This window comes from Chanos chanos, chromosome 8 (genome assembly GCF_902362185.1).
Source record: "Chanos chanos chromosome 8, fChaCha1.1, whole genome shotgun sequence".
In the NCBI taxonomy this organism is placed as follows: Eukaryota; Metazoa; Chordata; class Actinopteri; order Gonorynchiformes; family Chanidae; genus Chanos; species Chanos chanos.
Window position 1 is genome coordinate 11,246,455 of NC_044502.1, and position 18,226 is coordinate 11,264,680.

Consider the following 18,226-nt stretch of genomic DNA (forward strand, 5'->3'; position numbering starts at 1 on the left):
ACCTCGTGTGAACCCGGGCAACTGCAAGAAGCAACCGTAAAGACCGCCTACACCGATTTAACGCAACACGCTGTCACGATAAACCCTCTTTTCTGTTGTAGAGGTGCTTATTTGATACACTTTAACAGAGTAATGCAATTTCCTATTGCAATCTCTCCAAGACATAAATTTAAACTGCAGTATACAAATTATTAAGTTTTTTAGCCCCCCCCCCGCTCCCATGCGTCTTTTGCTCCCCATAGGCGCTGTTTACGGGACAATTCTGAGGCTTCTTAAGGACAGCCAAAGCTGGCAATTACTTGACCGTGAAACACAGTCACTACAGTGCTGCTCACCTAAAATGTTAAATAAAGTATTGTAAATGAATATGTAATATGAGTCTCTGCGGATGTTGTCCTTAAAATAAAAACTGAACTATACTTAAAAGTAAGCTGCAGACGTCTGGGCCTCCAAAAATCCAATTTAAAGCCCTGTCCTAGACAGGAACAAGCAGAGGGATCTGAGAAACACGAGGTGGATATTTTGACATTTTTGAGAGTTGAACTGGCAGCACTGGATGACAATAGAGTTTCTAAATAAAAAAAAAAAAAAGAGCTCTGTCTGACTGATTTCCCATTTCAGTTTTACTTACTTAAACTCAACTCACCTAAATTCACCCTCAAGATGTTAAAGCATTATAACCTGTTTGTCACCCCTCTGACATCTCTCAAAATTTTCTGTCTTTATTTTTCCACCCTAGAAATGCTATTCTTTTAGTTTTTGTTTGCTATTCACACAATCTTGAAACACAGAGATCCTGAACATCCATTCTATCACTTTACTCATATTTGTACAGATTATAACAGTGCACAGTTCTGTAAATCATCCTTTAGATGTTTAGAATACTTAGACTTAAATTTTTGACTCTAAGCAGGTTCTATCCTCCTGCAGAACTCCTTAATGACCCCCCCCAAAAAAAAGTTTGATTGTCTCTTCTCCGAGTTATCATTGCCTTCCAGGAAACTGTATTAGGCTCTCCAGTAAACATTGGGGCATCCTATGAAATAAATCAACTTGGCCACTACAACATTCTTCTGCTCTATTCTTTTCAATGTTTTGTTGTCACCAAAACTTTTTAGCTGATATCTGTGTGTACATAGCTCTCTATTGGAGTCCACTGGAATGTTCTGACTGTCGAAATTGTTTATTCACCTAGTACAAAGTTTATTTGTTCATTAAATCAAAACTTTCCAGAGCAGTGTAATTAACAATGCAATAATTGTGCAATTTTTTGTGTAAAAATGTTTTAATTGAACAGGGTGGGTAATAATATTACACAAATCTTAGGTGTTGTGTAAAATATACCAGTGAGCAATGAAAAATTATTGCTCTGTTCATGACCTGGTTCACCTATTGTATGTTTGTACACGCTTATGTCATCTGTTTGTTTTATTTCCATTCCAGTTAGCACATCTCTTGTAAATCATTTGACCTCACAGTGTTTTTTCTATCCTTGCCACTGGCAGCGTGCCCAGCAGCCTGGCCTAAATGTACATGACTACAGATGTTCCATTCTCCCATGTTTAATCCCTCTCTCTCTCTCTCTCTCTCTCTCTCTCTCTCTCTCTGGTTCATATGTAGCATGTATAGATATCGTACACGCTACATAATGTACATTGATTTGGTGTCCAGTGAATTTACAAAAAAATTCTATGTCAAAGCACAAATTTCACTAATTTGCACAACCAACAACACAAAGCAATCAAGATACCATTATAGACACCTTTAAAGAGTTGGGTTTTTTTTTTTTTTTTGCTTTTTTGCTGCCAGTGGAGTTGAGAAGTACAGTGCTGGTTCTTAGTAAAGCTGTTGGATACCAAGGAGTCTCTTACTCACCTCACAAAGCCTTCAAAATGTACTAATGCTAGGCACATGGGCAAATCACAGAGCATGCAAATTTAATAAGACCTTTAAACATATTAGAGTCATTCATTTCCAAATCCAGAACATTCAAGGACACATCATGAAAAGTCTTTTGAATTGCAGTTTGAAAACTACACTGAACTTTCCAGTATAAAAAATTAAATGGTGTTTTTAGTTATCAGTTTAGGCTTCAAGGGGCACAAAACAATTGGTTTGTGTATTCTGCCAATTTGAGGAATTCAAGACCTCGTGGTTAAACTCTTTTAAAGCTGAATGTTTTGAAAAAGAAGAGAAGAGAAGACTCAAATAGTAGGGGCGTTGTGTAAAATCCTACAGGATGTAAAGGACAGAAGAGTTGATACAGAAAGAAAGTCCTCCTAATTTTCTTCTTATACCAACAGTGCTTCTGTGAACTCTCCTTTCACATATACACTGTAACTAAAGTCTGTGTCCATACCTCCATAGTCCCAAGACCGAACAAGTTCAATCAGTCAGGCACGGTCGTCCTGTAGCAATAAGGACGCTCGACAGATTCCTCTGTAATGCGATCTAATCTTTTACGTTTTCCTATATCTGGATGCGTTTATATATGGAGAATTCCAAAGCGAGTCTTCACTTCACCTGTTTTCTGGGGGTTGCATGTTGACAGATATGTTATGGAATGGCAGCCATCTCTCCTGTGAGTCACAGGGTTCGAATGATGTAATCCTAACTGGTACATATATGGCCAAGGAATATGCAGCTATATAGGCGACTGATGGTTACACCTTGGTTAAACATTGGTTTATTAAAATGTTCAAAGGTTCCAAGCAATAACAGTCCTAGAGACCATTCTAAATTCCAGTGTGTTTCCATGAGTATTATTGTGAAATCAAACATGTTCCAAATAAGTCATCAGATTTAAATGTCGTTGAACCTTTATAGGGAGCTCTGAATGCACTGAAATGTTCTTTCATGTCCCAGAGAGTTTTGTTTCTTGAAAAAATTGTCAGCGTTGCTAGTTGCTAAATATTCATATCTTTTTTTCTTTTCTTTTTTTTTTGGTATTTCCATTATTTTGTTCCTTTCTTGTACAGGCAAAATCTGTGATTCTGTCTAACTGAAAATCTGTATTGCATGCTCACAAACATAAGCAACATGATCTCAGATGTGAAGTAAAACTCTTTTGGGAATGAGTGGTGGGTTGTAGTTCTGCTTTTAGTGTGAGTTTTAGTTTTAGTTTTGAAAAGTTTTTATGATGCTATGGACAGGTGAACCGTGACCCAATATTACCCTACATGTCTTCTCACTTTTTTGGAACAGTTTGTTAACTCTCTACAATGTGCTAGTGCACTGCTGTACTCCTTGGAGCTCTAAAATGTGCCTGTGGCCCTTTCCACTTATGTATTCCTGACTTTAAAAGAATCCAGTTTATTTTGCTGAGAAAACTGACTCAGGTACATGCCGCTATCACCCTGTCGGTGAGGACAGTATTGAAGAAATCATGTCCTTGTTTGACTCTAACTGTGTTTGTTAGTTCAAGTGAGGAAATTGCAAAGCCATCCAGCCCTTTCTACTCCCTCCAAAACCTGTTACTGTTGGGTTGCTCAAGGATTTAGAGAGGTGGCATGAGGACATTGTTCATGTGACAACTTCAATTAATCTCTCTCTCCCTCCCTCCCTCCCTCCCCCCCTCCCCCTCTCTCTCTCTCTCCCTCTCCCTCTCTCTCTCTCTCTCTCTCTCTCTCCCTCCCTCTCTCTCTCTCTCTCTCTCTCTCTCCCTCTCTCTCTCTCTCTCTCTCTCTCTCTTTTATCTCTCTCTGTTGCTCTCTCTTTTTTAGTCTTTTGTTCCGGCTGAAGGCTGTCTCAACATTGTGAGAGTTTGTGTAATAAATGAGACGAAACGATGATCTCAGTTCATGGCTCAATCGATGATTACGTAACATTTAGAAACTGCATCAACACTGCACAGACAATGTTATCTGAGACCATAAGTACACTACATATACATGGACAGACACTGTTATCTCTGTACATTATGGAACGAAATAAAGAGCATGGCAACGTGCTCCAAAGCCAAATAGACTGATATAGATTGGAAAATGAATGTGAAATATGTTTTCTATTGTTTGAGGCTGTATTCAGTGATAGGCAGATTCGACGATGTATAAAGACGTTTACTTTCCGTCAAAACGTCTATTCATAGCCACGGCCAATGAGTTTTGCGTAATACGTCGCCACAGGGCTGGCCCCTTCCCTTTGTGAGGACTTAGGAAGAATCTCTTTGGAAATCAGAAACCATCCGACAGTCAGATAGCATGGAAAATCTTAAAAAATAAATAAATAAATGGAATTCTATTTCTAGACGTTTTCTCCTGTCCCCCTAAGCAGCTGAAAGTCCAAGGCAGCAAAGCTAATGGATGCGAAGGGAGGCCCGGTCCTCGTAATCACCCAAAGGTTGCATAATGCTTCATCATTTGGTATGCCTGATTACAGTCTGAAACACCGAAGAGGCACTGAAGTGTCTATGACTCATCGTACGTGTCATGACCAAAAAAAAAAAATCAAAGAGATGATTAATCAAAATGAAATGAAATGCTAGAGATCAAATGAGGAACACAGTGTTTTCAGTTGAGAAAGGGGAGAGAGTTGTAATTATACCATCTGGGAGATGGAATTGGAGTGGGTGATTGTCCTTTTGTGTCCTCTGATCAAATGGATGCCAAGCTCTGAACACTCACGCTTTTGTTCTCCTACAACTTTTACGTCATGGTATTGAATGTGAGCATTGAATGAGTCTTCTCATCACCGCGAGTGTATAGAGTAAAGGACTTCATTGCTTAACATACATTTTTTTTTAGTAATTTGTTTGTTTGTTGTCTGTAAACATGTTCACATGGAAATAATGCTAATTTTTAGTCTTTTGTCCTATCAAACATTTGGTGAAAGTTGTACATTACAGAAATTGTACATTACAGAACACGCTTATCTAAAGATCATCAAAAACACAGTATTTTATATTTCTGTCTAGGATGAATCAAAAAGTTTGAAAGAGCCATTTGAACAGATTCTTCAGGGATGAATCTGTACGTATGGCTGCGATCAGCACAACATAATCCAGCATAATGCTGAATTATACAACATGTTTACAAGGGCCAACACATCTTTCCTGGAAATAAGGTTTCTCTACCATTAGATGTGTTTTACTGGGTCATTTGTGTTAAACCTTTATATGACAAACATTGAAAATGCTTAGGTCATGAGGGCAGGTTGAATTTTACCTTGATGACACATGTACCATAGAAGACGAACAGCAGTTGCATCATCCCTCCAGAACACGGACTACATTTAACAGGCTGAAACAGGTTGGAAACAAAATGCTCTCAAAATCTCTCCCCCTTCACTTAAAGCCCCCCCCCCCCACCAAACCCCCAATGTTTCTCAGCATTTCTAAGATTGCATATCATCTCTCCTTTCCCTGCCCCCGCCCCTCCCAGAAGCAAAGCTATTTTAATTTTATTATTACCACGGCAACCAGCTATGTCGCAACACTGTCGTCATCGTCGTCCTAAAATGGCACTATTGAATAATGAAGCATAGAACCTTTTATAGATGTAGACAAGGGAGAGCTTATGCAAAATTGAAAGGAAAATGGGTTGAATGAGAGCTTGGTGACGATCAGCAGGGAGGAAAAGAGGAGAGGAAGAGGGAGGGGAGGGTAGACGGGGGGTGGGGGAGGTGGGGAGGAGGGAGTCAGGAGGTTGTATAACCAGTGCTGTAAACTTACATAATACTGTGTATTTACCAGCAGACAGGCAGAAAAGTAACTCACTGAATGCAAATGGCCTTGTTTCAAGAAACTATGCAAAGTGCGCCATTGATCAAATGCTCTAGCCAAATCATTTTCAGTATCAAGTGTATATAATCACCGCATATTTGTGAATCATGTTCTTTGTTCTCTTTTTCTTTTCTTTTTCTCAATCTTTAGGCTTCAGATTTAAATAATGTGGCCAGTTATCAAAAGTTATATGAATATATTCGTTTTGTGCAAGATGTTACTATCAGTCGAGTTTTGTTTTTTTTTCAAATTCTGGAAATCATAAATGGACTTTATCAAATGTTCTTGGAATGAGAGAAAAATATCTTCAGGGGTTTAGACGCTAAAAAGAGGTCATCTTTCAACGGATTTAAGTGGTTTGACAAGGAAGACAAGATCGGTAGACAAGATGTCCAAAGATATGAATCAAAGCGTTGCTATTCCGGTGAAAACCCACATACACCAGGAACAAACTGTGAAGCTAAAAATCATTAAGGCATTTCTGAGAAAATCAAGCTGGCAAGGGGCACGGTTCCATGAAAAACAACTCACTCAGGCACTTCCCTTAATGTCAATATGTATTCCTCTACAAATATTTCACAACTGGAAAAAAAAAAAAAAAAGAATTAAAATTCTGAGTCAAAAGCATTAAAAAAAAAAAAAAAAAATTTGTGAGCTGTGAACATTTTACCCAGCCAAAAAAAAAAAAAAAACCCCCTGAAACTGTGGCTTGTCATCGCTAGCTTGTTTATTTATTTATTTATTTATGTATTTTATTTTTGGTACTGGGGAAATGATTTTCATCTCCCTCTTGCTCTATTATGTCCTGTTATGCACTCTGATGATGTAGGTCATTCAGCCCTGTAAACAACCCCCCCCCCCTCCCCCCCCGATCCTCTTACGCCACCGATTGCCTGGCAACCGTCCTTCCCTCATTGTCAGGCATGAGCATACAAAGCTCAGAGGCACGAATGTAGCGGACATCATAAACTGCTCTTTAAACATAATCCCACGTTTGAAATAAACGTGATCAAAGAGCAGTCATCAAAGAGAACGGTTGAATTATGAATATTGGAATGTTTCGTGTGCTCAAGGTCTTTGTAGTTTGTTTTTTTTTTTCCAAGAGGTTGAGAAACTTTCTCTTGCTCACATACACTCTATGTTGAATTATGTGAATTATGCGATATAGTCACCACTAAACAAACTAACAATGGATATAATACTTGGATATAGTAAATGATAGGAATAGTAAACATTTCCACCGAAGGCTGCTCAAGTCTTTTTCTGACAAAAACAAGCGAAAGATATACAAAGCACATCTGTTGTATCTTCAATTGCTTGAATGATTATTTCCTGGAATTATTTACAGTTAATATTTTTTTTTCTGCCGGAGAGGAATCCAACAGATTACGTCTGTTACATTAGCCAATAAACACACAGCATACAAAACATTACCCAAATGTCCCAGTCTTATTCTCGTGCTCTAAATACATTTTATTTTTTGTGCCGTGTTGACACCAGTGTTGCTGCATCAGATCAATATCTCTAGAGAGGCAGCAAGCATGCACTGTGTCCTCAAATGACACTTGTCCTGTGTTACTTTTTTCAGTGAGTTCACTCTACGTGACACGAGTCCAAAGCTTAGGGGTTTTTTAGGACACGGCACTGTGTCCAAGTCTAATCCGTGTCTAAGATGCCCACCCCTAAAATGCTGACAGAAAATCCCTTCCAAAAGTTGTGCAACGTTGTGGTATATTAGGATTGATGGTACCACCTACATCTGGAACAGTGTGTGTGTGTATGTTTGAATAGGGCAATCTTCTGTTATTTTAACCCTTTGGGGAACGATATGCCATTCCGTATCTTTCTTCATAAAAAAAAAATTTCTAAACATCGTCACTGTATTTGTGCACAGAGATTCAGTCTTTGGTTATTGTGAAACGGGACAATAATCGGGGCCACAGTCATGGGTTTTGGTACCAAGGCAATGTGCTGTAGAGTGTGGTTGTTTTTTTTCCTGTCCTGGACTGGGGTGGTTCATACTCTCTGTCTGTCTCTGTCTCTGTCCCTGTCTCTGTCTCTGTTTCTGTCTCTGTCTCTGTCTGTCTCTGTCTCTCCCTTTGTGTGTGTGTCTGTATCTGTGTCTGTGTCTATAACTGTGTGAATGATTCAGAGTAGCAGAGAGAGAGAGAGAGAGAGAGAGAGAGAGAGAGAGAAAGAGAGAGAAAGAAAGAGAGAGAGAGAGAGAGAGAGAGAGAGAGAGAATGTGGAGAATAATTTGTTGTCCTGAAAATACCTCTCTAAACCCAGCTCCCCCTCCCTTTTCATGAAACAATTGTGAAAACAGCTTGCATAATCCAATAAATGGATACATGTGCATCAGATAGACTTATACGTGAATAATATTAAACCCTCAGTACAACAGAAAACATTCAGTCTTTGTTTACTCAGACATGTTGTTGACTTGTCAAGGATTCAAGAAGTATTCTGGATATTTCTAAATCATCTGGCAACAACTGACTTTAAATATAAGTGGGTCATGATAGAGGAGATTACATAACCTAAAAAAGGTATTGCTTCATCATTTCTAAAGAAAGAACTGCGGTATAGAGTTGAACCGAGGATAGTGTTGATATGAAAATCAGTAGAGTGAAGTCATTATTTAGTATAGATGGCTTTGCTCTCTGTTCATGAACCTTGGGCACAGCTGTGTAACCGGATTATTGAATGTCATTTGACCAAACTCTTCACACAATTTACTTGAGCATGTATTCAAGCGTGTAGCTTTAAAAAAGGATGGCCAAAATAATAGAAACACTTCCTAAAATAAAATATTTATATCCTGCAGTTACTTAATAGCAAGAAAAAAGAGATTCAAACACGTTTTTTTTTGTAGCAATTATTGATATTTCTCTGTTGTAACTGGTACCTTGAGCTTAGTACTGTAATATTTGAGGTTCAGAAGGAACACAAGATATCAACGAAGCTTAAATATTTTGCATCTGAAATGCACATCCATCAGTCACAGAAAAGGGAGGTCATTGAACGGTGTAAATATCACAATGTGGTAAACATAAACATTGGTAAACAATATGGTAAACAAGCAGAAATACTGCAGGAAAGAGGAACCATGATCACATGCTTAGCACCACAACATGAGTTTCAAGTTTCAAAATAGGCTGTACATTATACACTTTACAAAGAAGATATTTTCCACAGAGTTGCTGTTTTAAAACACTATGTATCCAAGTATAATTCTGTAGTCAGCACAAAACATCTGGTAATTGCTGTTGTAATTGTTGTTGTTGCTGTTGTTGTTGTTGTTGTTGGTCATAGTGGTGGTGGTGGTGGTGGTGTTTGGAGAAAACCAAAGAAACCCAACAAACCTATGTGTGCCCAACTGTTAAACGCAGTGGCAGGGCTATAGCAGCAGGTTTAAATATGTCTCTTCATGGTAGACTTGCTGCCTACAAGTATAATACCACATAAAAGATAGGCATCTAGGTGCACACCACGAAGCAAAGACTATTTTCTTAAGACATTCCCATAATCTAAGACAATGAGACCCCCACACAGACACTACCAAATGGATTCAAGAGTGATTTTATTAACAGAAGGGTGAAATCAAATACCCAAGTCCTCCCTAGATCCCAGATCTTAACACTGCTCAATCTTAATGAGAGGTTTTTCACTTTTTCTTCTCTCCAAGAACCGGAGGCTTTCCATGATCAAGAGCTGACCCATATTGCACTACACACAGCAGTCTTCCTTCATAGCACGCTCCTGATTTGGCAAGGCTGTTAGTTTAGGACCAGTTTTGGACTCTGGGTACATTCAAGGAATGAGTAAGGAGTACAGAAAAGCGTAATCCGAACAATCTTTGTCAAAAATGATATCGGTACGCTTTTTGTTTGATTTGGTTTTTTTTTTGTTTTGTTTGTTTCAGTCACAGCAAATAAGCACAGGTGAAGTTTTGAAGAAATTGGGATATTGGGATGAAGAGGGACCAGCCTGAATTTATCACAGATGAAATGTGTTTTCTTTTCATTCACAGATAAAGAAGTGCTTCTTTTATGTGGCTGAGTGATAGTTCTGTGTGTGTGTGTTTAGGCAATCCGTAAGGATTTACGAAGCACTTAAATCGATGAGACGGTCAGCTCATCTTTAAGAAATAACTTGAATGGAAAAAAAAAGCAGTATTACTCCTCCAGTTCCTCCAGTTTGTTGCTTTTTGTTCTTATGCCTGTGAATATCTGTCTGTTTCTTTATTCAAAAGAATCGTGTGGAGCTAAATGATACTGAGTCGGAAGCTGAAATCTTATGAAAACCGCTTTGTTTCAACATCACCCATCATTCCTCAATCTCCACTCTGAAAATGAGGTTTTCGGGTCTGAGTTGCTAGAATACTCTTCGTACACAACGGTGGTGGAGTAGCACTCAGCAAACCCAACTCCTCTTAAACTGCGACTTTCACAGGTTACGCAATCAAAATGCAAAATGACACCACAGCATATGCACAGTGTCCTGTGTTACCTGACACCCTACAGGAAAATGTTAAACAGGTTACATGTGCAGTATTCAGGAGAAGCATAAATGTGTGGTATGAGACAATCTGTAGTGTTTAATCTTCAATGGTGATTTTTTTTAGGGAGGGGGTGGGGTGGGGTGGGTGGGTGCAGCCTTATGTGTCATGGCCATCTACTGGTGAATGTGTGTATAGTACTAAAAATAAAATACGTGTTACCGGTGTTCCACAGAGAAACGTCAGTTTCTTCATTTCTTTTCTTTTCTTATTGACAGCTCATCTTGCTCATTCTTTGAAGTAGTGTTTGTACTTTCAGAAATGTCAAATAGCACTTTAATTAATTACCATGGCATTTTCCAATGCCCCGTGTCCAATGTGGTTTTGATGAACGCAAATATTCAGAACATCAAGGAATACGCTCACGAAAATATTATGATCCAAGACGCTTATGTGGAGTATTTTGTTTTGGGGTTTTAACGATGGTGGTAGCACTGTGCAATGAAATAAGCTTAATAAAATGATAAAATTTCTCTGGCTGCCCTGTGACGTCAAACTGATGTCATATTTCCAGTGTGATTGAAAAACGATACAAAACATTTCACGAATTTCTGTGGTTAATTAGGTATGGTTCTAAAATGAGTATAAACTCAGAGAAGCAGTCAAAGGCTTGATATTAAAGATTTGTATCCAAAAGTGCTTTAACTTTCTGTCTTTCAGCTTTTTTTTTTTTTTTTTTAATCAAAGCTGAATTTTTGTTTACTGTTAAAAATAAAATGGTCCTAGCAGTGTGGATAATACAAATACAGTCACTGTATTTCTGAGGCAAAATCAGTTTTATAAATATTGGCAAAAAAAGTAAAAATTATACAAGCAAACATTTGTTTTTAAATACATTAAAGTAACACAATTTAGCCTACCATGGTGAATATCCAAAGCATTGCATTTCCCTATGGTACTTTTTCTTTTTATAATCTCTGCTGAATAAATAGTATACACAAAACAGACAAAAAAACAAAACAAAAACAAAAACAGACAATTATCAGTAAATCCCCACTGAAGAATTTCAAACCCTCCATATTAAATTGGATCAGTGGAACAGAACTGATTATAGAAACATAATAAATATTGAATAAAAGCATGCAAATAATAATAAAAAAAAGATCTAAATAATAAAAACACTGGCTTATTCCTCTCATTCTGCGTCTTCTGTGGATTTTGATTATCATTTGGTTTCAATAAAAAAAAAAATAGCTTAAAAAGTTTGCTTCATATTCATTCTTTTACGGCATCGTGTCAGTTCTGTCTTATCAGTATGAATCCCTCTAAGTATTTATGTAATTCCCTTTATAACTTACAGATCACAACAGCACGGATCAAGAGCTTTAAATGCATTCGTACAAAAATTCATCTCTAGATGAGCGTCACATCTTGTTGGTCCTTTGGTGGAACATTACAGCAATGGTGGTTTGGGCTCTAACCTCTTTTTCACACTGCCTAAGGTAGATTTGATATGAAGATGTGATTGGATGGCATTTTCCACAGGTCTAATGGTGCGGTGTGATGCTTTCACATAATTATGCTTTTACCGTTTCTCATGCTACAGGGAGCTCCGAGTGCAGTGTGTTATTTATATATTCATTTCCTTGGTTTTCATCATTTATGCACTGGAGAAATTAAACTATGAATCAATTATTGGTTTAATATTCAATGCCATCGCTGTTTTCCTCTTTCAAATCTCTGTTCTATCTCTTCTATCCTGTCTCTATTTTAAACTGCTGTTTAAAATAGAGAATGGAAAGAAGGGCCATCCATGTGCGTGTGCGTGTGCGTGTGCGTGTGCGCGTGTGTTTGTGTGTGTATGTGCGTGTATGTATGCGTCTGTGTGTATGTACATGTGGTGTGTGTGTGTGTGTCAGTGCAGTATGAGCATGTGTGTGCATGTGTGTTTTGTGTCCTATTCCTCGTAACTCACTCTCAGGCATGTCTCTTCATGTGGAGCGCTAGGTGATCAGAGCGGGAGAACGCTCGCTGGCACAACATACACTCATACGGCTTTTGCCCTGTGTGTTTGCGGTAGTGCCGCGTCAGCTCGTCCGAACGGGCAAACTTCCAGCCGCAGCCATCCCAAGTGCAGTGGTAGGGCTTCTCTCCTGGAGAAAAAAAAAAGAGAGAGAGGAAGATACGCTAGTCAATTACAATTCACAATAAACACTGCAGAGATAAAAATGATTTTACTCCATAATCAGGTCTGCTTCTCACCAGTGTGTGTGCGCAAGTGCGCTTTCAGGTGGGAACTCTTGGTGTATGTTTTGCGGCATCCAGGGTATTCACAGGTATGCACTGCAGCTCGTTTCTTTGTAACTAGTCTCCGACCGCGTTTCCCCTCCATGCCTGTGGGTGGTGCTGTTGAATCAGGGAGCTGGGTTTGTGGTGAAGGTATGAGACCAGCTGCCTGGCTGTGAACATAGCCTACTGGCTGGGGATAAAGCCTATGGTGGGAGTAATTTGGGATGAAATTGTAGTGATGAGAAGGGACAGTAGGTGTCTCCATGGCCACTCCTGTCTGGAGAAATTTGGAATCAGGAAAGGGTATAATTGAACCATGCTGCTGATAGAAGTGTCCAAAATTCGCCTTACTCAAGTCCACACTGCCTCTCTCATTCATTCTGTTCATATTGGTGCCATGAGAGAAGACAAACTGATCCGTGTTTGGTTGTGGTGGGAATTGCTTTCCCTGTTGTTCTGCGTTGTAGCTTCCATTATACAGCTCTGTTAATGAAGAGCCGGAAGGTTCCTCATGTGTCAGAAACTCAATCATTAGATTGTTATTGGTCACATGGTGTCTGTCCAGCCTGGCCTGTCCCCTCAGTCCACTGGCCTCCTGAACGTTAGCCTGATACAATTCTGCTTGGTCCTGCAGTGGTGGACGCTGGGAATTGTAGTTCTGGGTAGAGTTCAGATCAGGTGACAAGGCATCCCAGCCGGAGACCAAGAACTCCATGTCCCAGCTAACTCCATTATCATGATCGAGGCATTCTTCTCTGAAAAGTTGAGGAAACTCCTGGTATTCTGCATTGAGACTTTCAAACTGGGACCTTTTGTCTTGTGGTTCCAAACCCAGTGAGCCATCTTCAGACTTCCACACCTTTCAAGTCACAGTGTAGGTGAACATAAAACATTAATGAAATGTTGGAATTTAAGAGCTAAATTGCAAAATTGTAAAGAAAAAAAAAAATTCTAGTGTGGATAAATGGCAGTTGCATCCATTTACTGTCATAGGGAACACACGGAAACATGACACAACAAAAATAATATCGTTTTTTCCACAGGCCATGGTTTTACTTAATCAGCAGCTGTACTAAACTCATGCAGGGCTTATCATGGTCAGGCATTCAGAAGAAAAGTTGATAGACCATTTCATAAGCTAACAATATTTTGAAGTGACAGTACTTGTTATTTATTTGTTGGAGGGCCTGTATTTTGACAAAGCAAAATTTACACACAGAAAAGCATGTTTATAACTACAGCACTTTTTTTATATTCATAAAAAATATATAATGTTGTTTTGACTATTTATAACTGCCTATACAGGATTCTTTGCATTAATCTAGCAAAAAACATATTCAAATACGCATGCATGTACACACACATACACACACACACACACAGACACAGACACAGTCACATATATACAAATAATTATAGGCCATCACAATGTATTTATTGTGACAAGTGCTTGTGAAAAATAGATTACTTGTGAAAAACATTATCGTTTTCATACGCTTCGTTGATATTATTGGCACAGAAAACCTAAAAAAAAAAAAAGAAATGAAAGGAAAAAAGAAAAAGAAAAAGCTGATGAAGTGTCTACAGTTTATTTCAGCAAAGCAAAAAAAATATATAATCATACCTTCATGTTGTCAGCTGGGTTGCAGAAGTTTGAAAATGAACTAAATGAAGGCAACACAGCTTGAGTTAAAGCCATCCGTTTCCAGTTGCCTGAATGAAGATTAAAACAAGAACTACTATATCCTCCAAAAATTTGTGGTCTCAAATAATGCTGCCAAAATTGCCTTCGAGGTACAATGATAATAATAATACTAATTGTATACTAACCCACTTATTAGTGTTACCTGAATTCAATTCAAAATACAAAAATTTCAATAGGAAATTGTAGGTCGCTGTTCCTCACAATGGTCTTACAGTTCAAAGCTGTCTCACTTCTGAGCTTGACTTGAAGAACCACTGTGTTCAGACCGTTGTAAGAAATGGGTGGGACTTAAGTGTGTATTAACACAATTTTACTCAAAACACACCGTTGTCCAGTGCAGCACAGAGCAGTGACCAAGCATTTCCTTATTTTATATTTGAACCAAAACTATTGCTCACTTTGTAAGACTATGACCAAAATCAGGAATGTCTGATGTTTGATCATTAGTTAAGAGAAATATGAAATGAGAAAATGTTTACACTATTTTTAAAAATAAAGTGTGCAATATTAGTTTACAGGAGATGAGACTGGACACAATCTCCTTGATACAAGCACACCAAACACAACTTTCTTGATGAGCATAACATAAATGATGAAAGTATAACTGATGTCCATTTTTAATACATTCATTTAATAAATTATGTATAGAATCTTCGATTAAATTTAAAATGGTCTGCAAAAGCGCTAGAATGGCTGGCATTGTCAGTTATGATAAATTAATTTCCATGAAGAAGAGTTTCGTGCTAACTACACTTCCCTTTAGGGTTCAGTATATGCTGAAGATACTTTCAACTACTTCAGCAGGCCAGTGTGTACACACACACACACACACACACACTCTCACACACACACACACACACACACACACACACACACACACACACACACACACGCACACACACTCACACACACGCACAGACACTCATTCGTGACGAGAACGTGCATTTCTGAGAAGACCTGTGAGCGGTAGGTGATTAGGTGCTGGATCATGTTTATCAGTGCTGCTGGGCTGACGAGTTGGCCCCTGGCTCAAACCAGATAATGAAGAAACTGGTTTCTGACAGTCCCTGATGCTGCCTCTCCTCCTTTCAGATAAAGGCTCACCGCGCTACTCGTCTCAAGACCCACATCACGGGAAAGACGGCTTTTCACAGTGTAACGTTTTCAAATAGAAAACCATTTTTACTGTTACCTAGCTGTCGCCTTGTCCATAGAAAGACTCATTTGTAGCTTGAACCAATGCCTTTGCTTAACGTTTTGCAAAAACGGTATTTGACATGCAGTGGCTTGGGAAGAGGCATACTTGGTCATCCTCAGGCATGAATATAGTTTTGATTCTCTTATATACTAAAGCATTTTAATAGGGGAGCGTACAAATGGATCCTTTTCAAACTTAAACATTTACCCTAACCTTCGCCCTATGTTTTAAGGATTTCAAAAGATCAAAGAGGAGTTTGCCAATCCAAAGTGGTATTACCCATGATGGACAACACAGCAATAGCTGTGGTATATGTCTGAAACTCATATTTATATGTTTACTGAGTGTTAAAGGACTTGTGAATAGAATCCAGTAAGCTCGAAGTGATGGGTCGAGGATTCATTAAAATATTTGAAAAAGTTCTTCATTCAAAAACGTTTTTAGTGGCGGGGCATAGCTTGTTCTTGAAAGGTTCATCTTGACATGTCATTCTTTTCTGACACAACTGCTGACTATTCTTCAGCTTCTAAAGTTTATGTAAAAAAAACATTGGTCTCTTCTGTTATTTTTCTCTCATGTTCCAAGGCAAGATAAACAATAACTGCCTGAAGTCATCAGTTATTAGTAAGATCTACTTACATGCATGTTTCATATCTGTGCTCAGGGTTATGTTAAGGGACAGTACCAGGACACAAAGAGTAAGAATTTATACTTTCAGCTTAATTGTTCCTCAGCAGAAATTTTGCTGATGTTTGTATTGTCTTTCATCTCACAGAGTGATTCACCAACGCATTGTTCATTTTAAACTTTCTCTCGCATCCTGCTTAGGACGTGAGTAGTACTGAACTATACATTTTCCACACGACTGGTTTAGAATGGAGACACTCTTCTCTTTGAACAGGGACAATTCCTCTCTAGCTATTAGGGCATGTTCTGTGCAAAACAGGATACATCTCCAGAAGATTCTAAATTGTCACCATTGTCGCTGGACTCTTAACGTTGTTCAAGAAAAGCAAGCCAATGCAAGTCTAAGACCTGAAACTGAATGTAAACTATTGCAAGTATGACAAGATCTTTTGATTCATCTCTTCAAAGGTGCTTCCTCCTTGAAATTGTTTGAGGACTACTGTTAGGCAAATAAAGAAGTGTTTACATTTCAGCAGCAAGCTTAATAACCTTCTTTCTTGTCAAAACTGTGAGATGCGCAAGTGTTTTTGATGTTGTTGTTGTTGTTGTTGTTGTTATTGTGCTGTTGACTGTTGATCCAGCTGTACATCCATTCAATTGGTTTTTGGATTAAGAAGCCTCAAACAAAGTCTAAATTGAGTATTCAAATCCTGTGCCATCTAGCAACAGGTCTTCTTTTTCTTTTTTTTTTGTGCTGCGTTACACAGTAGCAACTCTCACAGAGAGAGCCTTTAGTGGCATTTACAGAAGAGGCTTACCATCTCTTTTCCACCAATGTGTTCTCACTGTAAAACAACTTTATCATTGAGGATTTAATGCGTTCTACTGCCTGTCATAGCTGAGTTGTAAGATTCAAACAATCATCTTCCACAACTGGACACAAATGGAGTACTGCAGACCACATTTTTTCCCCCCACTGTTGTAGTTTTAATCCCATGAAACCTAGTTACAAGGACATGGATATTAACATCTTGAACATTTCGTTAAGGTAAGAACGCTGTAGTGTAAAAGAAAAAAAAAAAAAAACGCTTGGTAAATCTGTCCTTCAGAGACTCACAGACAATCAGTATTTCATCTCTACTAATGCTGGAAATGGAGGCAAACACATGAAAAATGAAAAACTTTCAATGTCTCCCTCTGTTATCTTTGTTGTTGCAGCAGTTATCTTACTTGTAGAATTCTGACACAATAGGAAGATTCTCGTGACATTGAATGTCACTGTTCGCATTTTGACAAAGGCAGCAAAAGGACTGCATGAGGCATAAAGATCTAAAGGTTAAGGCTTTGTGAACTGAATAAAAAACACGTCCTCACAACTGTTTTTGTACCTTGTTTTGAGATATTTGGTACCTTTGAGTTTTAAAAGCAAATTTTGAAGAAATATTTTGATTTTTTTTTTACTATTAAGCATCTTAATTTGTAACTACTGAAATAATTTCATTATCTTAGTGTCAGCTTACTATTAGTATTATCACTACTACCACCACTTATGTAGAAGTGGAAGAAGTAGAGGTAGAAGTACTTTATTTGTCACACATATAGAGCAGTGAACAGTGAATTGCAGCCTCTGCATTTAACCCATTCCAACACCAGTGAGCACACACACACTCTACAAGCTAGCAGTGGGCAGCCGCTGACTCCTGGGGACCAATTTCAGGGGTGCGGTCGGATACTTGTTTGTTTTTTTTTTGTTTTGTTTTTTGCTTAGGAAGGTTCCTAACTGAGTGAAATGACCCGGAAGTATCTAAGTGGCAGCCACGATAAGAGCTGGTCGAATTGCCTAGATGTTACGGAAAGGTGCTTCAATGCTTCCTTTCTTACCTCCTTTAGCATAGGGTATACTGGACCATCCTATACGAAAGGAAAGGAGTTAATGCTGTCCCACAATTCCTTGCGGCACCAACATTTAAAGCGGCGTACAATTAAGCCTATCACGAAAACGAACGATCAACATGACCGGGGATAGAGAATATGCGACGTTTTTAGCCAGGTGATTTTTTTAATGCACATGTTTCAAACTTAAGAATGATGATAGGTTCAGCTGTAGATTTGTAGGCCTCACATGTCATGCCTATTTTGCATAAATTTAACAATTATTTTCATACAATCATACCATTTGGGATTCAT

The 18,226-nt window shown here is 38.5% G+C and overlaps 1 protein-coding gene across 1 annotated transcript; it reads right to left on the minus strand.

Moving 5' to 3' along the window:
- Window positions 1–12,148: 12,148 nt before the first annotated feature.
- On the minus strand, window positions 12,149–14,405 carry klf1 (Kruppel like factor 1 (erythroid)). The gene is made up of 3 exons (XM_030782327.1): window positions 14,134–14,405; window positions 12,483–13,368; window positions 12,149–12,373 (listed from the first exon to the last, which is right to left on the minus strand). Exons 1-3 carry the CDS (start codon window positions 14,206–14,208, stop codon window positions 12,198–12,200), a joined length of 1,137 nt encoding a protein of 378 aa, XP_030638187.1. The 5' UTR covers window positions 14,209–14,405; the 3' UTR covers window positions 12,149–12,197.
- Between the last annotated feature and the right edge of the window lie 3,821 nt (window positions 14,406–18,226).

Excerpts from the sequence above, each read along its gene's own strand:
- klf1 (XM_030782327.1), bottom strand. The coding sequence starts at position 14,208 with ATGGCTTTAACTCAAGCTGTGTTGCCTTCATTTAGTTCATTTTCAAAC. Across the intron at positions 13,369-14,133 it reads ACCCAGCTGACAACATGAAG|GTGTGGAAGTCTGAAGATGG; the intron begins GTATGATTATAT and ends GTGACTTGAAAG. Across the intron at positions 12,374-12,482 it reads GCACTTGCGCACACACACTG|GAGAGAAGCCCTACCACTGC; the intron begins GTGAGAAGCAGA and ends TTTTTTCTCCAG.